Source organism: Bradysia coprophila, chromosome X (assembly GCF_014529535.1).
Source record: "Bradysia coprophila strain Holo2 chromosome X, BU_Bcop_v1, whole genome shotgun sequence".
In the NCBI taxonomy this organism is placed as follows: domain Eukaryota; kingdom Metazoa; phylum Arthropoda; class Insecta; order Diptera; family Sciaridae; genus Bradysia; species Bradysia coprophila.
Genome location: NC_050737.1, coordinates 1,049,149 through 1,070,404, shown reverse-complemented (window position 1 = coordinate 1,070,404; position 21,256 = coordinate 1,049,149). Strand labels below are relative to the sequence as shown.

General features: G+C 34.9%; 3 protein-coding genes across 8 annotated transcripts; 1 reads left to right on the top strand and 2 right to left on the bottom strand.

Moving 5' to 3' along the window:
* Nucleotides 1–1,235: 1,235 nt before the first annotated feature.
* On the bottom strand, nt 1,236–3,438 carry LOC119081385 (TBC1 domain family member 13). Of its 2 annotated transcripts, XM_037190275.1 has the most exons (9): nt 3,303–3,438; nt 3,163–3,236; nt 2,963–3,088; nt 2,712–2,881; nt 2,407–2,529; nt 2,304–2,306; nt 2,009–2,207; nt 1,617–1,941; nt 1,236–1,553 (listed from the first exon to the last, which is right to left on the bottom strand). In XM_037190275.1, exons 1-9 carry the CDS (start codon nt 3,428–3,430, stop codon nt 1,442–1,444), a joined length of 1,260 nt encoding a protein of 419 aa, XP_037046170.1. In that variant the 5' UTR covers nt 3,431–3,438; the 3' UTR covers nt 1,236–1,441. The 2 variants fall into 2 exon arrangements, with proteins under 2 accessions (XP_037046170.1, XP_037046178.1); XM_037190283.1 differs by lacking the exon at nt 2,304–2,306 and having other exon boundaries at nt 3,303–3,437.
* A 5,756-nt stretch (nt 3,439–9,194) lies between these two features.
* On the bottom strand, nt 9,195–20,596 carry LOC119081378. Its single transcript, XM_037190263.1, has 4 exons — nt 20,223–20,596; nt 10,165–10,364; nt 9,687–10,074; nt 9,195–9,615 (listed from the first exon to the last, which is right to left on the bottom strand). Exons 2-4 carry the CDS (start codon nt 10,322–10,324, stop codon nt 9,528–9,530), a joined length of 636 nt encoding a protein of 211 aa, XP_037046158.1. The 5' UTR covers nt 10,325–10,364; nt 20,223–20,596; the 3' UTR covers nt 9,195–9,527.
* LOC119081359 (beta-hexosaminidase subunit alpha-like) lies at nt 11,408–17,226 on the top strand. 5 transcript variants are annotated; one of them, XM_037190233.1, is made up of 11 exons: nt 11,408–11,603; nt 14,422–14,607; nt 14,671–14,995; nt 15,066–15,415; nt 15,484–15,622; nt 15,684–15,865; nt 15,928–16,101; nt 16,160–16,225; nt 16,289–16,409; nt 16,620–16,824; nt 17,053–17,226. In XM_037190233.1, the coding sequence occupies exons 2-11, from the start codon at nt 14,515–14,517 to the stop codon at nt 17,204–17,206; spliced, it is 1,809 nt and encodes a 602-aa protein (XP_037046128.1). In that variant the 5' UTR covers nt 11,408–11,603; nt 14,422–14,514; the 3' UTR covers nt 17,207–17,226. The 5 variants fall into 5 exon arrangements, with proteins under 5 accessions (XP_037046128.1, XP_037046146.1, XP_037046108.1 ...); XM_037190251.1 differs by lacking the exon at nt 11,408–11,603 and adding an exon at nt 12,260–12,727 and having other exon boundaries at nt 16,289–16,428; nt 16,532–16,824; nt 17,053–17,174; XM_037190213.1 differs by lacking the exon at nt 11,408–11,603 and adding an exon at nt 12,264–12,727.
* Nucleotides 20,597–21,256: the final 660 nt, after the last annotated feature.

Here is a 21,256-nt window from a genome sequence, read left to right as displayed (position 1 = left end):
AAACTAGTTAGAACAAAAGGACCAGTATTTTCTGTAGGTAAGTGATATATACTGCAGCAATGTCCTAAAAGACGACATGTCTTCGTGGCGTAGTGGTTAGAGCGTCCGACTTGGAAGCTAAATTATTTTAAGTTCGATCCCCCCGACATTTTTTTTTTTTTTTTCATTATCGGATATCTCGATTTGTTTTCCTTCAGAATCTTTATTGATTTAATGGTAAATGAACGTTTTATAAATCTTTGGAGTGAGATTTGTCGATCTCCATTTGCGCTAAATTAGTCTACCAAACTAGGATGACATCTGAGATGTGATCTATGGACAAATTTCACGATATTAAACCATTGAGTGAGCAAAATTTATGGCTGCGAATTTCAGCGACTTTCGTATTTTCATCAAAGTACTGAACGGCTCCGTAAATGATTGACATGGTCAATGACCTCTCTATATCCTTTTCATTCAAATTGGTCAGTTTTCTTAGTTCATCGTGTGCATATATCCGCTAGTGTCAGCACTGTTCACCTATTTAGGGAAATGATTCTACTATAACGGTGTTCGGTTTTCAGTCAGCAATATCGCACACAAATTTGCACTATATTTCGAGCTAACGGCGAAACTGTTTGTGTGTAAACCAGATGGCAATTCAGGACCCAATGTCATCAATGTAAAGAATATTCAAAATAGATAACATTCATCTTCGTATCAGTCATCATCGAGGCCATCAAATACTGTCGTTTGAAGAAAAAATAAAATTCAACCAATTGTGTGCAGCAGAGAAGTCTTTCCATAAGGCCCCATTAGCTGACCTCAGAGATGTGGCTACGACGAATAAAAAGGAAAAGATCAATCTATAATGACCAGATGCGGAAGATTTTACATCAGAAGAGGAGAATTCAGCCTCCAGTCAGATTCTTCGATAGGTTCTCGAAATTGTTTTCACGCTTGCAATTTACAGTTCATCATTTGATTCAAATGAATTGTTGATTCGGAAAGTCATGCATTAACTTGCTTAGAACAAATAATCTACAAAGACACACAACACGTAAGAAAATAACAATTTTTTTTTTATTTTATGTTTTGTCAGTAAAGACAAGAATGTAAAGTGGAAAATTCGTTTACACAGCATTCGGGTGATGTAAAATTTCATTTTATCAAAAATTTATAATTTTTTATTGCTAATTGTAAACCGGCATCTAACGTCCAGACGAATCGATTGATAATTTATTATAAAACAAAATATAGAAACGACCTTACTTATGTTAGTTATTCGATGCATCCCATCAGGATATTGAGGTAAATCATTTGCAGTGATACATGATTTGTCCAAAAGAGAGATTGATGAAGATAGAGAGAGTGAGGGTACACACTCGAGATTTGTTCGCATATTATTTTGTCCGTATGAAATCAGCACGATCTCCTAAGCCTCCGTATACTGTCGGATGTATCAAAGACCAGCCGCTTTTGTCAGCACCACATTGATGTCAATTTCCGGGAAATTTTGCAACAATTTCATATTCGAAGCGAAATCATTCTCCAGTATCTGTTCCCGTAAGAGTCTGCATTCAAAGAAAAATCAATTAAAAATGGAAATGCCTTTCAGAGTGGGTCGATAAACTAACATTATCATAGCACAGCAAACGTCGACCAAAAATTTGAAACGATTTTCGTCGGCAAACACCGAATCCCATATTCGACACACATCGGGCAGCGGAAATTCTTGTGATAGCATCAACGTCAGCCAACGAAAACTGTAATATTGGGGATAGAGTTCCTGGTCTCTCAGTCGATTCCAAACTTCCACATCTTTTTCCTTTAACAAACAGGACAGTTTGGTCATTTTTTGCTTGATGCCACCCTCGGATTCGTCGAGTGTTTTTATGAAAAAATCTCGAATTTCGCTCATCAGTGCTGTGAAGCAAAAGAAACAATCGGCTTCGGCAAATTCTGAAAATCAATATGGAATTCTCATGACGAAAGACCAAATTTGTGTTTTACTATTGGTTTTGCATACCGCGATACTCAATGTTCGGATCCGAAGCGAATGTATAGTAGATCGGACCGATAATTTCATTCATTCCTTGAACGTATCCTTGACCGGGATTCAGTTTCGCGTACAGAAACAAAATCCGTTGAACGATCTCCCAGTGAGCTTCTTGACCTTCTTCCATTGCTTCGTAATTTTCCGGAGCTCGTTTTGTCAGCAGACTTATCTGTGAAATTTAAAAAAAATTGAAATTGTGTTACATATGGATCAATTATTGAAATGCGTAAAACTTAGCCGGGAACAACAAACCATATCGACTTACTTGCTAAATAAAAAGTCCATTTAGATAGCATGGGTGAAAATGAATTGATTTTCGATTGGAAAGCCAAAGAACTTTAAAAAGAAAAATCATCGCAGAAACTCACTTTTGTCAGTCCCAAGCCTTTTCTCTCCACGTTCGCGGAACTAAGGATTGACGGTGTAACTCTAGTGTGCAAACGTCTTACACCTCTGCTGTTGGCAATGTCAGCATTTGGGAATTCAGTCGCCTGTGAAGAAAATAGTTCAGATACGTGGAACAGGTAGAAACTGAGTCTTAGGAAAGCTAAGAAACGAACTTGAAGAACCATACATTCGGTTCACTTATTTCATGCACATTGCTAGCCACGTAGGCATCAAGACGTTACTTCGACATCTCATTTCGTTGATATATTGTAGTGTCTTCACTTACTTGTTGAAAGAATGAAATGTCTGGACATAAACGGCGTACATCTTTGTCGATTTGCAACAAAAATTCGTTATCTTTGAAAAACGTACTCCACGCACTTTCTGGCCCATCGCTGAGTGGATGATCGGCACATTGATTATCATTGTTACCGCAAGGGGGAATGGCCATTTCATCTGTTAGTGATGACGCAAAAAAAAAGAATGATTTTCAGTGTCATCGACAGAAAGACTTCTGTAATACGAATTTAGTCTTACTTATGAATTGTCTGTACAGTTCTCGTTTCTTGTTCAACAAATCGTTCCAATCTTTCCGTTTCGGACTCAAATATCCAAATAGTAATTTCCAACATAATGACCGATATCCGCTTGTGTCTGGTATGCCTGCAAAACAACAACAAAAAAGAAAGTTGTAAACAAGTGATAAGCATTTCGGTCCACCCACAAAATGTTCTCACCGTTGAAGCATAATTTTCGCAATTTGTCCAAATTTATTTCATCGTTGCCCAGTAGGTCTTCGAATGCCTTTACTCTGGAAACGGGTTTCGACAATTAGAAAAAATTCAAAGTTCAGTTTTCCTATTTACTATTTGTTTACCTTGCTTTGTACAGTGACATTATTTGAACGAGTGCAATAATATTTATGTTATGTGAACGTTGTGACACTTCGAACGCAAGTGGTAACGACTGGCAGATTATTATTTTTTTGTTAGGTTGAATTTTCATACACAAACTGTGTAATGCATTGGAGGTAATACCAAATACCAGTAATACCACAAAGGTACCGAAATGTTTAGACCGGTAGTATAGTACAGCGAACATTCAAATTTCTCTATGCTTTGAACTGGGTAGTAAAAAGGAACGGTTAAATTTACACTTCAGCTTTTAGTTCAGCATCTAATAAGTGATGCATGTTCTCAAATATTTTCACTTTACTACATAGACCAACTCGCTTTGCACAAGTTGTTAAATTTTTTCTATAAAACAAAACCCTTTCTTAAATATTATCGTCAGACCCTTGGCTAATTTAGTATTCTTCAGTACAGTCAGAGGCAGTGAAATTTCGACATGAATTTGCTTCAGCTGTTTTTCAGCTGATCTCCACCTACGATCAAAAGTTTATACATGTTTATCAGCTAGACGTTAGTGCATGCACGCGTGTGGGAGCCCAGTTTAAATTTGTGTGTGATTCCTCTTATTTTGACGTGTGACCCCGAGACCAGTTTAAACAAAGTGGTCAAAAATCGCTCTCCTTAAACACTGTATTGTAAATTTTGTAAATTATTGGCTGCTTTTATAATAATAACATTTTTCGCGGCCTGGTTCAAACATTTCGTTTCGGTGAAGTGGATATAGTACCTGAGGTCTTAAATAACGTTAAATTTCAATTTGACACCAGGCTGCCGCTGCTCTAAATTTTCATCAATAGCTCAACGAAGTGAGTTGGTGTCAATTTGAAAAGTATTTCTACTTGACACTTGAATCTGTGCTTTCAAGTCGACACAACCAGATCCTCATTCCGAGAAAATCACTCAGTTTGCGATTTGAGGTTCATGTCAATTTGGCTGGTTTCATTTTGGTATAAAAATATTTTTGACACAAGTTTTCTCGTCACGAATTGCAGCTCTTCGGTAAAATCAATTTTACAATTTTATGATGTTCCGGTGTCCGGATCCCTTGATCCGAGAGTTTCATGCACTGGACAAAGGCTCAATCTAGTGCATATAGTGCTAATTCTAAGTATTCTAGCCAAAAATAGGAAGACCCACATTGTACTACTCGATACTTTAGGCATAGAAAGTAACAGGTTAAATGATTATAAATGTTTTCAAAAGTTTAATGGATGCGTTATTGCGTTATACGTATGAATACTTATATAAAGTTTCATCGTGGAACCGGAGACACTTACCTGTAAATGTTATATGCCAAGTTCCATGTCTTCATTTATCTGAGGTACCCCCTCACACATCCATGTCACTCTCACTCCATTTAAAAATAAAATAAAACAAAAGTTTCTGCCTCGGACGGGATAACTTTTATTTTCCAATATGTCAAATTAAAAATTAAGTGCGCGAATGAAATAAATTCTGATCTGATTTTACTAGTTTAAAAGAAAAAGTTTGCATTTTTGAATGCTTCAACATAACGATGCAGGACAATCTTATTCGGTTTAACATTCTAATACTTGAATTGTCTTCAAACTTAATGAATGACGAAAAATTTTGTTTTCTTATTTCAAAGTTTAACTTTTCGATATGATTTTATCATTTAATAACGTAAAAAATATCCAAAGTTGATTTTGAATGGAAATCATGGGAATTGTTAATAAAAGCAAACAATTTTAAAATTCTTAATAATATTGATTAATCGACTAATCAATTTAAAAGGATTTTTTTTTAGTAAAATCTATCAATGAGATTTTTTTTTAAGTATTTTCTTTTTGAAATTTAAATTTATAATTGGAATTCTATATTTATTAGAGTTGGTGAGATTTTCATTTTATTTCAGAGTTGAATGAGATTTCAATTTTTATTTTCATTTCTTTTATGTCCAATGCAATAAGCTTCGTTTTATTATCAACCAAAAAATTAAATTTTATTTTTTTTTGTTATTTTTAATTAGCGTTCACCTAAAATGATTCTCATTAAGTACTTAGTCCACTAATATTTTCGATTCGATCTTTTTTTTTACAAAATGCATTTCACTTCCCCATTACAGGGGGTTAGTTGTCTACAAGTTCAATAAAAAATCTTAAATTAACATTTTTTGTTTAACTTTGGGGTTTTTAGAGCGGTTAAATAAATAATTTAAAAAAAAAATATTAAAAATCATTCAATGATATTACAGGTTTTATTTAATGGACGGGAAACTCATATTTTTATTTTAAAAGAAAAATGAAAGTGAACAGTTTCTAAAACTAAGCATCGCATACAGAATGGAATTTATCGGTTGTTTTATTGCTAAATTTTTTGCAATTCAGTTGTCACATATTTACGAGTTGGTTTTAAGACAATGTGTGTGTTACATCAACATAAAATACTATGCCAGTACATTGCGTGTTCAACAGCAAATCGTGTGCAAAAATTACCTTGAAAATCATTTGAAAATCTTTTGTGAACCAGTTGCATTTTACGTGGTTTCAAACTTGATTAGTTGTGAAAAACGTTAACCTGGTACAATTTAAAAAGAGTTTATGTCGTTCATAAAACTATTCAAATTGTTGATCGAGTTTCAAAGATTTTTTTTTGATAATTTAATTTTGTCGAGAGTATTGTTTTTCGCACTTTTACGAATGTGATGTCAAATTCGCTTGCGGTTTTGTATCAGCAATCTCACATCCAGTGCATAGAACCCATTTAGATTCAAGTATGAACCAAGTTTTTTTTTTTAAATCCTAATATTCAAATTGTCACAGCAGGGAACTTAATATTTCGGCAAAAGCACACAAAGAAAATTATTTGCCGCACTAGTGCGAAACAGAATCACAAAAATCATCACGCAAATAGCAATGTTACCACATGTGAAAGGAAATATTCATCTTTTGACACTATCGTTACGAAAAGGTTCTTCTTTTCGTAGAATATTCTAAATGTTTGTGAAACTCGCGAGAGAACCCGATTTGTTTAACTATCTATCCGCTGAGCGGTTCATATTGTACCAACCAGGATTTAATTTTCGTGCAACCGAATTGCAAAGAAACAGTCGCATTCGGCATGCACCAATTTATAAAACCTTTCATCTGCAACAATTTAAACGCAATACATTTTGTCCATAACCACATCGACAGCATTTAGTTCTAACAAAAAATAAATTAGGGATTTCCTATAAGTAGATCGCTAAAGTTGGGAAAGAATTCGTAATAAAGATGGTTCTTCATTTTAAATGATGGAGGAGAAAACTACTTTCAGATAAACAAATTTGAATTGGCAAAAATTTTTAAATTTTAATGAAACGTTTCCTGACATTTATATTGCTTGTCGATTAAATCTCAACGTTTACAGGAACGTTGTACAAGTCGCCCTGCTAAATAAATTTTAAATAAAATTCAATTTAACGAAAACTCTCCCATTTGTCAATCGTTGAAGAAGTTCTGCAGTATAGAACAGACAATTTACGAATCTCCACTACACCCTAAGGAGATTACTAACCTACCGTTGCTTAATAGTTCAATTCAAAAATTCAATTAAAAAAAATATTAAATTTTGACTTCAAAAATGAATAGAAAATGTTGAAAGTGCAACTTGACAGAACGTTAATTTGAACCTTGAGCCTTGAAGACGCGAGATTAGTGGCCCAAATTAATCCTTAGAAGCTACTAAGCCAAATTTGGATCGTGTCGACTTATGAGGAAATACGATCATTTATTTGAATTTGGTTCCACTATTAAAATGGACAATATCCATGAAGCTGTACTGAACATTGATAGTTTCATTCTTTTTCTTTAGACAAAAATTGTGCCAATTTCGAAAAAAATTGTTTGAGAAAACTGTGCCAAAGTCATTTAATCATTCAAACTTGTATCTATGATCCATTCGAATGGTCTTTTATCTACCTAGGTGAAATGATAGTAGTGAAAAAGTGCTATTATTTCGCCGTCGGTAGATAAAATAGCGTATTCACCTCTGTCCAAGTGTTTATTTAGACACTTATGGTTATAACATTCGCCTTCGGCTCATGCAACAACTCCCCAAGTGTCTAAATAAACATGTGGACAGAGGTCAATAATCTACTATTAATGCACACAAATTTGAAACAAAGTAATCAAATTTAAAAACTCAAACCAATGCTCTAGCGACATACTTATAATAACCGATATACTGCGATATGCGATATAAATAGATTCATATTAGACTTTACAAGTCACTTAAATAAATGATATCCGCGCATTGCTCTTAAAGTCATAAAAATGCCTTTCACGTACACATACATTATACACACAATACATAACCATAATACTATATTAATTACATGTACACCGAAAACTTATTTAACTATGCTTAACATTCGAGTGATGTAAAATAAAAATAAAAATATTTAAAATAATACAAACCTGGTGAGTGAGATATTAACACAAATTGTTTTCTTCCTATACAAAAAAAAATATTTTTTGCTTAATAAGTTTAGGCGGCCAGATATGTAAAATTTAAATGCAAAACATTAAGAGTCTATGTGTGTGAGAGAGCGCATTTTTACATCAAAATCAAAAAAAAAAATTAAGTTTAAATTGAAATATTAAGCGCACTTTTTGTGTCATTCTGGGTTTGCGGTAAGTGATTTTCAGGTTTGTTTTTCGGTTCTCCGTCCAGGAATCCATTTATTTGAAGTGAATATTTTCATCGATTTTCGGCCTAATAATTTCGAGAAAAAAAAATTCTCCATAAACTTCGTTTGATTCACCATCATCGTTATCATCTTAGAAATTTTTTAATCTCAAATATTAGACCGTACTTATTCAGTACACATCGCAATTTATTATATCCACATTTCTATCAGCGAGTCAATAATGAAACACTATATCTGAAATGTCTGTTCGGTATTGGAGTCGTACAGGTTAAATCAAACTCTGAATTGACTGTGAAGGCTTCAAAACGAATGCAGAAACACGAATTTTGTTCTGATCATTTTTTTGGGAATATTTTTCCAGCTAACTGTCGAAAAGCATCACCACGAATAGATTCATTATTTGCGAGATTCGGAATTCATTGATTTTTAGCTTTATTGCAGAAGCAATGGAATAGTCATAATTTCTCCCATACGATGAACAAACTAAATATTCGAATTTTTCTTGGTTTTTTTTTACTGAAAACGAAATTATTTCAGAAGCTCTCACTTTCAGCGAGAGCACATTGGCTGTCGAGACTGTCTTTTGCTCGCGATCTTACTCTTCGTACTTTGTCGTACTTCAAGTATATCCAACACAAAGGAGATTCTATTAAAGTCAACCAAATTAGTGTCCAAGTTTTCTCTTTGCTTCAGGTGTCTTACCAGTTGGACCACTCTTACAATCACTCCGCGTATACGTGGTTTCCACTACCACTCGCGTGCGTGTGATTATTACAATGTGTTTGTATGAGTGGACCAGCTGGTAAAACAGCTGAAGCTAATTTCGACATAAATTTGGTTGACTTCAATTGGATCTGTAGTAGTTTGACTAATGCAAGTATGGTATCATTGAAAACCAATGGTCGTAGAATTTACTAGATATTCAGTATCCGAGGACCCGGTCGTTATTTTGAAGATCTTCACGAAATCCGTGAAAATTTCATCCATATTTCAAGGATAATTCATGCGCTTTCCAGCGTTACTTAATGCTTTCTCGAAAAGATTTTATTTAAATTAATTGAAAAGAAAAAGTTAAATTTTCCGTTGTGTGGTGTGAGTGAAAAATCCGTGTTCTTAAAGCAAGAACTTCAATTGAGTCGTGAAGCCTTCACATGTGCCTGTTAGAGCTTAACCGAAAAATCGGCGACGTGACTCCTAAATTAATTGGTCTGATATACCGCTTCACTTATAGACTCTCCCGCTATTTTTATGTCAAAATCTTAACCATTATGCCCTACAATTTAATCGAAATTTACGCCCATGTGTAAATGCTAGTCATTGACATTCAATTCTTCCCCTCTTCTGCATTACAATTCCATTCGAAACTTATCGTTAATTTACATTGAACTACTTACCCGAAAAGAAGAGTTAAATTAAACGAAAATTAAAACTTAATTATTGCTAGATCTCACAGTTAATCTCAAATAATTTTTTTTCCTCTTGTTTTAATTGAAGGGTGCGGAGAAGCCGTTTACTCTTTTCCATCTAAAGTCCATAAGTTTTAGGCATCTTCAACATATCCGATCGGACGCAGAACAATTCTTGGATCTGGATCCAACATTCTATCCGATTCTTCGGCGCTGCTTAAACTGTAACAAAAAACAAAACCAACACTGCCGTTACCCACACACAGATCTCAAAATCCATCCGTTTGACTTACCAATCTTTGTTGTCGCCAGGCATCAACGTTCGGCATTCCTCATCGTCTGGCCGAGGCAATTCCGACACCGGTGCGTACTGTGTGTGCGACACCAGTGGATCGGTGGATGGATTCAATGCGGCCATTATTTGTCCACCACTTTGTCCTTGTAATTGGCGTGCAAGTCCTTGTTTCTTCGACAAAATGCACGGACACACATAGCTGCATCTCCAATCGGCCACCACCACATACAGACCCAGGCCGATGAAACCGACTATTGTCATCAAAACGCCACCGATAACGATGCCAATATCTCGTGTTTCCGCTTGACTTGCATTCAGTTCAAGCTCTTCTTTATGCTCTTCGGTGTCTTCATAGTCAACGGCTCCATTTACAATCATTGTAATACCTAATTCGACGAAAAAAAGCCCAAACATTCAACATATTCTTTCATGACACAGAACGATTTCAATTGTGTTAGCGGATAAATTTTACTAACCAGCTGCTATTGCGAGTAGTGAAAAAACCAGCAAAATGATTTGTCGTATTGGTTTTTTGAAAATAATTAACGGTGATGCTGAAGCGGTTTGAGAAAGCAATCCCGGCCGGATTTCATAAGAAACTGTTGTGGGTTGATAAACTGGACCACTAGCAGGCATTTTGTTTAAGAAGTTTTTTTAAATAAATTTGAACCACAATCTGAAACAAAATTTGAAATTATTTTTATGCAGAAAATCTCTTGTTGAATTGCAATCAATTACGATTACATTTGTGTGTTATATTTATCTTGCATGATTTATAGTCTTCCTCGGTTAGTTCATTGATTTTATCGTTACATTCCAATAAATAACATTTATGAGGAAGACAATGTCTTCTTAATAATAATAAGGCGATACCACATTGTACTTATGAACACTGTCTTTCATGACCGCAGTCTTGAGCCTAGCTTTAAAAGAATTCGAATGACATAAAAGTGCATACAAAGTGAGAGTAGCCGAAAGTGTCCATTATATGTCGACTTCATATTTTGTAGCATAGGTAGGATGAACACGAACAGGTCAGTTACACCTGGTTTGTGTGACTCAATATTCTCTTTAAGTGCTCGAAACAGGCAGAAATCATGTAAAACTGACCTGTTTACCCTATGTGATCTTATTTTTGATTATGTAAAGAAATTGGCATTTAGGTTTCTATTCAAGAAGTGCAGAAGTAAAATGCAAAAATGAGCCTTTAACCTGTTACAGACGGCTGTCATCTGTTATCGATCACAACAGCAATAATAAACGACAAGGCTGACTAATGAGGTCATATATAGCAAAAAGCATGTTGAAAACAAATGAAGTAAAAGATTATTGACAATTTCTGAAAATCTTCCATCAAATGCAGTAATAGTTTGAATAGTAAAACTGTTAATATGCTTGCCTTTAAACTTAAACCAGGTCTGGACTCGTTATATGGGTTAATCGGCAGATTACTAAAATTCCTATATAGCTTCTTCTTCCGAGCAAAATGTTTGCATTTTACTAAGTTTATAAGCCCTTTAGGCAGATCACACGATACGCATTTTGATACCCACACCGTACCTGATTGAAACTTGAATGCGAAGCATGAAATACTCTGCTAAAAATGACAAAAAAATTAGGAAATGGACCGTGTCTAGCCTAAGCGTTGTGCAATGCAACGATTGAAATGATGTCAACACCGATCCGATCAAAATTTATCTCAACGGCGACATTGTTAGATCGATTGACAGTAGAGACAGAAGAGAGCGACTAAATTCTTGGAAGCGAGTACAATGATTTACAATTCACCTTCACTTTGTATACAAATTCGTGCGTAAAATCCGTTTGCTATTAAACCGCGTCAAGTCATTTCAATTAATTAGTTCGAACGGTCATCGTGTAGTTGCATACAATTAGTGAGAAATTAGCTCAAAAGGTAATACGGCAGTGAAATTCTATTGCACTATGTGCGTCAAATCAAATTTGATTGATTGGATGCTGCATTTTGATGTTGCATTGTGGTTATGCTTAGTGAAGTAACACATGCATGCGGTTAATTAATACCGAGTGATTTATCACGATATTACTAAATGTAAAGGTTGGACCTGTTAAAGGTTGAAAAGACTTAACTCTTAACCAATATACTCAGACAATAAATTGTTTTCCTGAGACGTTTATTACAATCAGCTGTTTAACAAAAGAAATTATTTCAATGCGTAAGAGTCATCACCCACCGAAGAATATTAACGTCTGAACTAAGCGGAGGCCTTATTTTGAGAAGACGCCTTTAACTAGAAAAGTCTCTCTTGCACGGTTTTGTGTTAAAGCTTTTGAGAATCGGTTAAAAACTTTGGAAAACGAATAGTACATTTCCTAGAACCAATATTACAAAATCCACACATTTAAGACACTGGTTTGAGTAGTTTCGCATGTCCAATCCTAAAATAAAAATAATTTTACAGTCACACTCACACATTTAACAAACGTTCTTCACTATTCAATACTCATCGAACAACAGTCTACTATATAAGAGAGACAATGTTACTGTCGTGTAGCAAAATGCAAATGAAACTTTTAGACGTGAAACGTGTTTCACATGCTTTCAAGTAGCGAGAACAACTAATTTTACAACGAACAAAAATCTAGATAAAGCGTGTAAAATACGCGACAAATAGCACTAAACAGTGCGGAAACGTTGCACTTCTCAAACAAAAACAGTCGCCCTTAGTTACGTAAACAAGCATTCATTGCATATGATTATGGTATTCATCGCATTTTAGCTAGCAAAATGCACAACGTGTGCCGAGCGATACCAGTGCGAATGAGTAATGTGTTGCTCGTTCAGGAATAGGTACAATATTTTTATTATATCAGTCCAACTGTTGTGGCACCTAGACATAAAGGTCAAATAGTATTGCATTTATATTGATACAGAAATTGGTTCGTTTGCGTGTTTATACACGGGAAAAAAAAATTTGTAAATCTGAAGACCTTTGAAAAATAAATTTTTGGTTGCAAGTGTGTTCGTGCATACCGCATTTACAATAAGAATTACGTTCTGTGAGTAAATTTAAAAATCCAAATCAATTAATCAATTAGTGAAATCAATGAATTCAATGAACCGTACACACTAACGACAGATAATAAACAAGTTGATGAAAAGCAATTATCTCGCCTCTCTGCCTGCCTACCTGCTAATATAACCAAACCATTCAATCATAATTAAATGTTAGCTCAGCGCTTGCGAACGATAAAACTTGTCGCCAGCAAGCACTTTCTCTTACAAAAACATTCTCAACTAATCAAATGCATATAGTATTCGCGCTGATGCTATAGAACCGATGTTTACCTATGTTTACCGATAAACTAAAACATCATGTTGGCATATTCAATGAATCATCCGTCTGCAGAATGAAGGACAACAATGTGATATATTTATTGAGGAAACAAACATCTCCACGAAAAAATGCGGTTTTATATTGTGCGTTAACCGTCGTCGTATAATTTATATGTACTTTAGAGGTTGATTCGATCGGTCATCAAGGTTTGTGGCACCATTGAAGTCTGGCGAGTGTTCAGAATAAGACATTAATGCTTAGAATCTAGCTTTCGATGGCTTTTCATTTTTGATTATACTAATTTCAAAGAACATCATCTTTTCCGAGCAAATATGTGAACGATCTACATGTGTCGAGATCTATGTGAAAATCTGACACTATAAAAACACCAACAATTGTTATCGAAGAATCGAAGATTTTTTTTAAATTTTAACCATATGCTCAACACAGACAGTCAAAACAACAAAAATTATCTCATTTCAAATGTAAACGTTTATCAATATGTTTGATCGAAAACGGTATGGTTCATTGTATCGCTCATCGTAAAATGAACGTTTTTTTTTCTATAAATAAAAAATTCTGATGAAAAGAAGACTCTTTAATCATTCGGTTAATTTACATAGTTGACGAAATCGTCTAAACAAAGAGTTTTGTTTCGTAAACATTTAACGTGTATATGAAAACGAAACAATTTTTATTTTCGGTAACATCCCCGCTGGCAGCTGTGTTGAACGGAAAATTCAACAGTCAAAGCAATCTACTAGAACGATTTCCATTAGTTTTCCAAACAAATTTGGCCAATAAATGATAATTACAGAGTACTGTAACTTCCCTGTGTCCGTACAAAAATCGGTAAATTAGTTGATTTGTGTCTCTCTGGTTATAAAAGTTTACCATCCGAATATTATAAAATATTCACAATCGGACCTTTTTGGATTCTAATCAATTTTTCTTTTTTAAATTTCAAATGAGTATGAATACAATTTAATCAATTACTTCTGATTTCCGGGACTCTAGAACCATGAGAACAACAGACTCTTTAGAATTTACAACGCCATTTACAACTCACATACTTGAGCTACAGTTCTGCCGAAATTAAACCGATTTAAAGAGCGGTTACACGAACTAGCATAACCTTTGTTACTTGATGCTAATATTAAAATCATCCACACAAAGTGAGCCAATCAATAGGTAAAGTTGAGCTCATGAAAATTCTCAATTTCATCAAAACGTTCACCGACAATTTTTATTTTCAATTCCACACTGTTCATTTTGTACGACAAAAATGATAAACACTTGAACAACCAATTCGAACATTATTATCTAATCGTCTCAACAGCAAATGTTATCCCGTTCACACTTATCCTAAATATCGATCAGTTTGTATTAAAAAACAAAATGTATTCCAATTTTCAGTACCGAACCGTGTGTGGTCAGGTGTTGGTTTGTGTTAAGATGTTAACAGCTTTACTTTGACTCTACATACAGTATTAATAGTGGAAATTCGCAATGAATAATTTACTTTTGATTGCTATTCTTGGATCAGTCATTGAATTTGGTCATGGAACACTTATACCGATTGCACCTGGCAGTCCGTTAGCGGTAAGTCGATACTTGTGTAGTGAAGAATTTAAATATTAAAATCTAGTAATTGTATTGAAATAGGGACGAAAATGGCCTCCAGGATCAGTCTGGCCGTTACCATTTGCACAAGTAACAACCGAAAAACAACTAACATTCGATCCTCAATCGTTTAAATTTGCAACCGTGCTGTCTACAGACATATCCAACTGCGATCCATTGGAATTTGCAATTGCGAAATACAACAATCAATTCTTATTTAGAACGGTTGAAGGAATAACACCAATTCCTGATCCGAATTTTAAAATAATTTCTGTAGTAAATGTGAACATAACTGGTGGAGTCACTGGTGAAAACGAATGTTTAAATTATCCCAGACTGAGCGACAATCCGTCAGTATACGAAAGTTGTGAGTTTTTACCATATTTACAGCTCGTCATTTTGTCGTGTAAACATTTAAAAAAAAAATATTTTATCAGACAATCTAACTATCGAAGAGGAAGGAGTTGGTACCATAGTAGCCGAAACGGTATGGGGTGCGCTCAGAGGCATTGAAACCTTTTCTCAACTAATTTGGAACAATGACGGCTACGACGCTGATAAAGGGCCACTGTACTTTTACATAAATGCTACAAGCATCAACGACTTCCCAAGATTTTCCCACCGAGGTTTCATGATAGATTCGGCGAGACATTATCAGCTAGAAAGCACTTTTTATACTATTATGGACGGTATGATGTACAATAAGTTGAATGTTCTGCACTGGCACATAACGGACGATCAGAGTTTTCCATTCGTTAGTACGACATATCCTGAATTATCAGCAAAGGTAAGTTACTCGACTTACAAAATATGAACTGAAAATGTAAAATTCGTGAATCATCGGTCAAATAACAGGGAGCATATTCATCGAAACACATCTATAGTCCGGCTGCGGTCCAACGGGTCATTGAAGCAGGACGCTTGAGAGGAATCAGAGTAATTCTCGAATTGGATACTCCAGGTCACACATTTGCAATGGGAAAATCCTATCCAGGTGGGATAAGTTCGCATCATACATCAATTTTTCAAATCGGACTAATTGTTACGAATTCCAGAGTTACTAACTCCTTGCTACGGTGTTCCCGGAGAACCTGGAACAGCACTACCGGGTGTACATGCTGACAGAGAGAATCTGGATCCAACGAAAGAGTTTACGTACACATTCATGCGGGGACTGTTTACGGAAATCGTTCAAAATGTATCAAAAGATTCGTTTGTACATTTGGGAATGGATGAGGTACGTAGCCACTTCCGAAAGTCGTTCTATTTATATCGAAATAAAACGATTCTGTTCGTCAGGTTTATCCACCATGCTGGCAAAGTTCTCCTGAAATCGCAGCATTTATGCAGGCGAACAATTACACAAGCATCCACCAAGTGGAAGAACATTACGCTACTAGGCATATCGATATGGTGAAAAGTTTAGGTGCTACTCCGATCTCATGGCAAGATCCGTTAGACCAGGGAGTTGAGGTAAATGAAAAAAAATTTTTTTTTTTAAATTGTTTGGAATGAAATGTTTGAATTTTAGTTGAGTAAAGACGTAGTGATTCATATGTGGAAAGATTGGGGAGGAAGTTGGCAATCGCAGCTTCAGGTATGTTCATGGATTCTTTTCAATTCTTGAATCAGAAAGAAATTTCAAAGGAAAACGTTTTAGAATGTTCTCAATAAAGGCTACAAAGCCATTCTATCTTCGCCTTGGTATCTTAACTACATAAACTATGGTGAATCATGGAGAGGTTATTATACGGCTGATCCAATTCTAGGTCTTCCGGATAGTAAGTTTGAAACAAAGACATCAAATTTTTAAGTAGCGGTAACACAATAGTGACTTAGAGCAACTAGTTCTTTGATAGTTTAAAATCCTCTAGAGTTAGAATTGTCGAACGAATGTCATTACAGTTGTGAATCGTCAACAGTATTACCGCTACTATTCTATACCGGTGCAATTGGTTCGTTTTCTAAAATTACTTAAATCAAATTCCCAGTTACTCCCGAACAACAAAAAAATATCCTCGGCGGAGAAGCCTGTATTTGGGCAGAATTTGTGGACAAAACGAATTATGTACCACGACTGTTACCGTTCGTTGGCGCTATCGCCGAGAGATTGTGGTCATCAAACATTCCCATCGATGATACGGCAGTGGTAGATGCTCGAGACCGATTGGATCAGTTCCGTTGTAAACTAGTTCAGTGAGTTGAAGTTTTCGTATTCATGTTATGCCGAGTTGATTTTCAATGGAAATTATTTCTTTCGTAAATTTCATAAATAATAATCAAAATTTGAATGAAATAATTTCCAAGGAGTGACGCCGCACTTCTTGGACTTAATGGAGAAGTGTGCCACTCATCCATGATTTTGTTTAGTTATACTCTCACGTTGTTTAGTTATACTCTCAAAATGCACGGTAATATTTTCAGACGAGGAATCAATGCCCAACCACTACTACCCGGATTTTGTGGATCATGGGAAGCATACGAAACCGAAAACCGATTTTCATCAGCAGCGACAGCTAATTACATTATTGTGCCATTTGTGGGTGTACTTCTAGTAATTGTTTCGATAATTTTGTGAAATATACGATAAAACCGGAATCATGTTTGAAATTCTGTGCAATCAATAAACCGGAAGCGAATTCATCGAAAAAAAAAAAAAAATATTTGCCACCGATGGGACATACTATAATAGCATAAATTCTGTAAACGAAATAGTTTTCAAATGCGAAAAATTATTCGAACTGAGCGAACTATACGTATGGTTTACGCTATGCAATTTATGCAAAATAATTTACTTCCCAAATTGCGGTATACAGCTAGCTGTAACTATGCAATACGAACCACGTATAGCTTTCGGTTGGTTTATCTATAACAAGCATACAGAATTATATGGATATTGCTGTTTTACAAGGTGTTATTATTTAATCAGCAATTTAATCAGTCACCACGGAATGGAAACTGGCATTTACAAGTTTTTCTATATTTCGTAGATAAGAGAAAAAAAATCAAAAATTAAATAATAAAAACGCATTCTCAATGAAAAGAAGAGGAAAAAAAACTTTTATTCTCTTCTTGCTTGAGCTCTATTTATGTCATTTAAAAACCACAAGCGTATTGGATTATACATAGCTCGATTCATTCGTCGAACGTAGACGCAAAACACATTTATTTAGCGCCGTAATGAATTTCATAAATAAATAAAGTATTCAAACCAATTTATAGGTAAATAACGACAGTAATAATGAGTAGGTTGATGTGTGATCATCAATTTAGTTGCAAATTGACTATTAAAACCAGAAATAATGGGAGCGTTGTGTGTAAACGTTTTCCAGCATTTGTATGAAAGCGAAGCAAATTTGTTTTTGTTTCCCTTTTCTTGGAACTGCTGGTTGGTCTCAGTTCGTTTGTGATCTGTTTCGGAACGGGCGGCTTTCATCTGTTATCGATAACAACGGCTTCAGAAACAAATGACAACTCTGGCTATTGCGATCTTATATAGCTAAACGCATGTCCAAAAGAAATGAAGTAAAAGATTTGAAATCAATCTTTTGAAAATTAATGAAGTAATAGATCCGATAGTAAAACTGATTGTATTAAGATTCAAATAACCCGTGAGTGATCGAAAGATGGAAAGTAATAGACATAGTCTTAGATGATACAAAATCACACTTTAATTGTGAACGAAGTTACACAATTCTTCTATAATAAATATATACAAGGAACTCTTGTACACAAATAGGCAAGTGATGGAGTGCAACAATATACACAAACTACTGTTCCCTAATACACAAATGTTAACAGCAATGTGCCTTAGACATGAGATAGCCAACTAAACGTTTTCGAAACGGGCATATAAGAAATGGTTGAATTGAGTAAATATATCCTGATGCCAATTTTAATAAATGTTTGTAGAAAACAACAGATGACAAATAGTAAAAAATGCAAAACACATTATCGCTGGTTATACGCATGCTATGCATCATCCATCATGTCATTACTGTATTTACAATTTTTTTTAAATTCTTTTATTTGTCAATCTATCCAAACTGCAAGTGACTGAGTAAATATCTCCAGCAATGGATGTTCTTCAGCAGTGTCAAAAACAGAATTTGTTGAGCTAAGTATAGAACCCAAATATGCAAACAACTACGTAACACAACATATAGAGCAGACAAACAAAAGTGTTTGTCATCCACGGTAGGCCTGAACCGGCAGTCGATTTTTCTTCGTTATTTGCTTTTATGGGACATTACAAACAATTTTTGTCCGAGGGTGGCTCCGATAGATTTAATATAAAACCGGCTTCAAACACTTTTTGAACGTAAAAGTCCGTCTACTTCAACGGCGGTTAGTTATTTCGAAATCTATCCATTTCCCCACCGTAGAAAAAAATGTTTATTTTTTTGGTCAACATTTTTCAATTAAATTCGGTTCAGGCCCACCGTACATCGCTTTTATGGCTCTTGTTTATACGTAACAACAATGATGACTAACTTGAACCAACGGAAAAAGGTTAATGTAGTTCGTTTCGCATAACAAAAGACAATTTCGGTTCTTTATGAGAAGTTCTTCCTGTTTGGATATAACTACGAATTTGGACAAACTCGCGATGAGTTATCCTTTGTAGCTCAATTCATTTGAACTTATTTTAGCAGCCACAATTGAGTATCGATTCAGACTTTTGCAAGATTACATTTTCCTTGCCGTTTTCTCGGTAGCCTTCCTTCACATTTTGTATGTAGAAAAACATGTACAGTCGGTTGCAACTCCAGTCTCATTAAAATCGATAATTTCAACCAATTCGTTTAATCCATCAAAAATTTATCCGGAAAAGCGACTTTTATTTACGTGTTAAACAGTCGTTAGTCAGCAGCAAAAACAAATGAAATGAAAAGAAAACAAAGCAAACATTTGTGTCCATTCATTCAATACGTTTGAGGAACGATCCGTCAGTGCCGTCCGTTTAGTTGGTAAGGTAAACAATAAGAATCATTTTTATGTTCGATTTGAGTGAGTGGTATTAGGTTACGAACAAGACTGGTTACCTATAAACAATTTCATTAAATGTGTAGCAATACGAACGGATTGAGTGAGTCAATTTATTTCCGCTAGCAGTGGAAACACACTTCGAATAATGGAAGCTTTCGGAATAAAAGAGGACTGAGATACTACTCTAAAGCATTACCCAATTATCTTGAAGAATACCTTCAGTGGACGAGAGCTTTTCAGTCGATTGTAAATTGATTTATTGCCTTTTGGCAGTAAAATAATATTGTTGAACATATGCTCACCGCAAGAGACGACGTGAAGCTTCTTTTTACCACCTTCGTATAATATTGTCTTAACGAAATGCTGAGCCATTTCTTGTGTCGGCTTTTGTGACTCAATCGCAAAATAATAATAGGAAAATGAATGAATACAAAAATACCCACAGTGAATGCACTGTCCCCGACCATTCCCATTGTTATACACATTCAATGTTAACACTAAGCATAAGGTTAAGTTCAGTAAACTTTTATGTTTATGGGAAATCATGTCCAAAAAAGGCATTGCGTATGCATCATATTAAATCGAAAAACACAAATTATACTTACAAGTCACACACTTTGGAAATGCTCGTCGAATAGTAGTCGCGCTGTAGCCGACAAACTTGTTTTCTTAAATGCACTTCTTGTACAGCAAAGGTATATTTATAAGCAATCGTCGCTTAAATTGTACACAAAGTCTACAATGTGTCATGAAAAAAAGTGTTCAATGAAAACTCCTGTGCACTTCTTAGTCCACTTTAATGACTTATTGCACTCTCACTTTAAAATTGTATCAATTTTCAATTGTTTGATTTCCATACAACAAAATCGCCAGATTTGTATCCGTTTCACTGATTTTAGTTAGTTTTAATGCAGATTTCGATAAATAAATGTTTTGTTTGAACCATACACACACTTCAATAACACGAAAAATATTTCAATTGACATTTCCTTGTATGCATCATCATGACACTTGTATAAAGTGCTACAAAAAACTGTTCATTTTGTATTCATCGAGTAGCGCCGTTCGGACCGCGGAAATTAAAACTTTTGTTTGTTTTCGGTTGAATATAAATTATTTTTACGAAAACTTTTTAATCACAATTTGAATACTCATGCTACTAAAATTTATAATATCGGACTTCAGTTCACTTTGTAGAGCACATGCTAAACAAACCAAATAGTTTTTATCAAGTTGACATTTCAAACAATCTGTAATGAGTCTGTTCATCACGTTGAAGTTAATTGCGGCTTGTCAACTTTCGGCACCCTGGACTTTACCAGGGTGCCTCCAAATAAATTTCTAAAAATCCAAAACGGAATTCTAGATTTTTAGAAATTTATTTGGAGGCATTCCTCGACGATTTAAGTAAAGTCCAGGGTGCCGAAAGTTGACAAGCCGCAATTAACTTCAACGTGAAGACATCTATTTGTCAAAATTTATGTGTCACCGCCTTTAAGATCAACTCAGAAGTGTCTTAACCTGTTCTTTCATAACCTTGGAAGAAATAACCTTGGAACACATTATTACTAGGTTCTGCATCATTACGTCATACCCAAGAGGTGATATGGTAGCACTTATGCTAATCGGCATCCAAAAG

Bases quoted from the DNA above. Each gene is read 5' to 3' on its own strand.
- LOC119081385 (XM_037190275.1), bottom strand. From the start codon at position 3,430: ATGAAAATTCAACCTAACAAAAAAATAATAATCTGCCAGTCGTTACCA. The intron at 3,089-3,162 runs GTGAGAACATTT...GTTGTTTTGCAG, and splicing joins GCGAAAATTATGCTTCAACG to GCATACCAGACACAAGCGGA. The intron at 2,530-2,711 runs GTAAGTGAAGAC...TTTTCTTCACAG, and splicing joins ACATTTCATTCTTTCAACAA to GCGACTGAATTCCCAAATGC.
- LOC119081378 (XM_037190263.1), bottom strand. From the start codon at position 10,324: ATGCCTGCTAGTGGTCCAGTTTATCAACCCACAACAGTTTCTTATGAA. The intron at 10,075-10,164 runs GTTAGTAAAATT...TCGTCGAATTAG, and splicing joins ACTACTCGCAATAGCAGCTG to GTATTACAATGATTGTAAAT. The intron at 9,616-9,686 runs GTAAGTCAAACG...TTTTTGTTACAG, and splicing joins CCTGGCGACAACAAAGATTG to TTTAAGCAGCGCCGAAGAAT.
- LOC119081359 (XM_037190233.1), top strand. From the start codon at position 14,515: ATGAATAATTTACTTTTGATTGCTATTCTTGGATCAGTCATTGAATTT. The intron at 14,996-15,065 runs GTGAGTTTTTAC...ATATTTTATCAG, and splicing joins TCCGTCAGTATACGAAAGTT to ACAATCTAACTATCGAAGAG. The intron at 15,416-15,483 runs GTAAGTTACTCG...GTCAAATAACAG, and splicing joins ATCCTGAATTATCAGCAAAG to GGAGCATATTCATCGAAACA.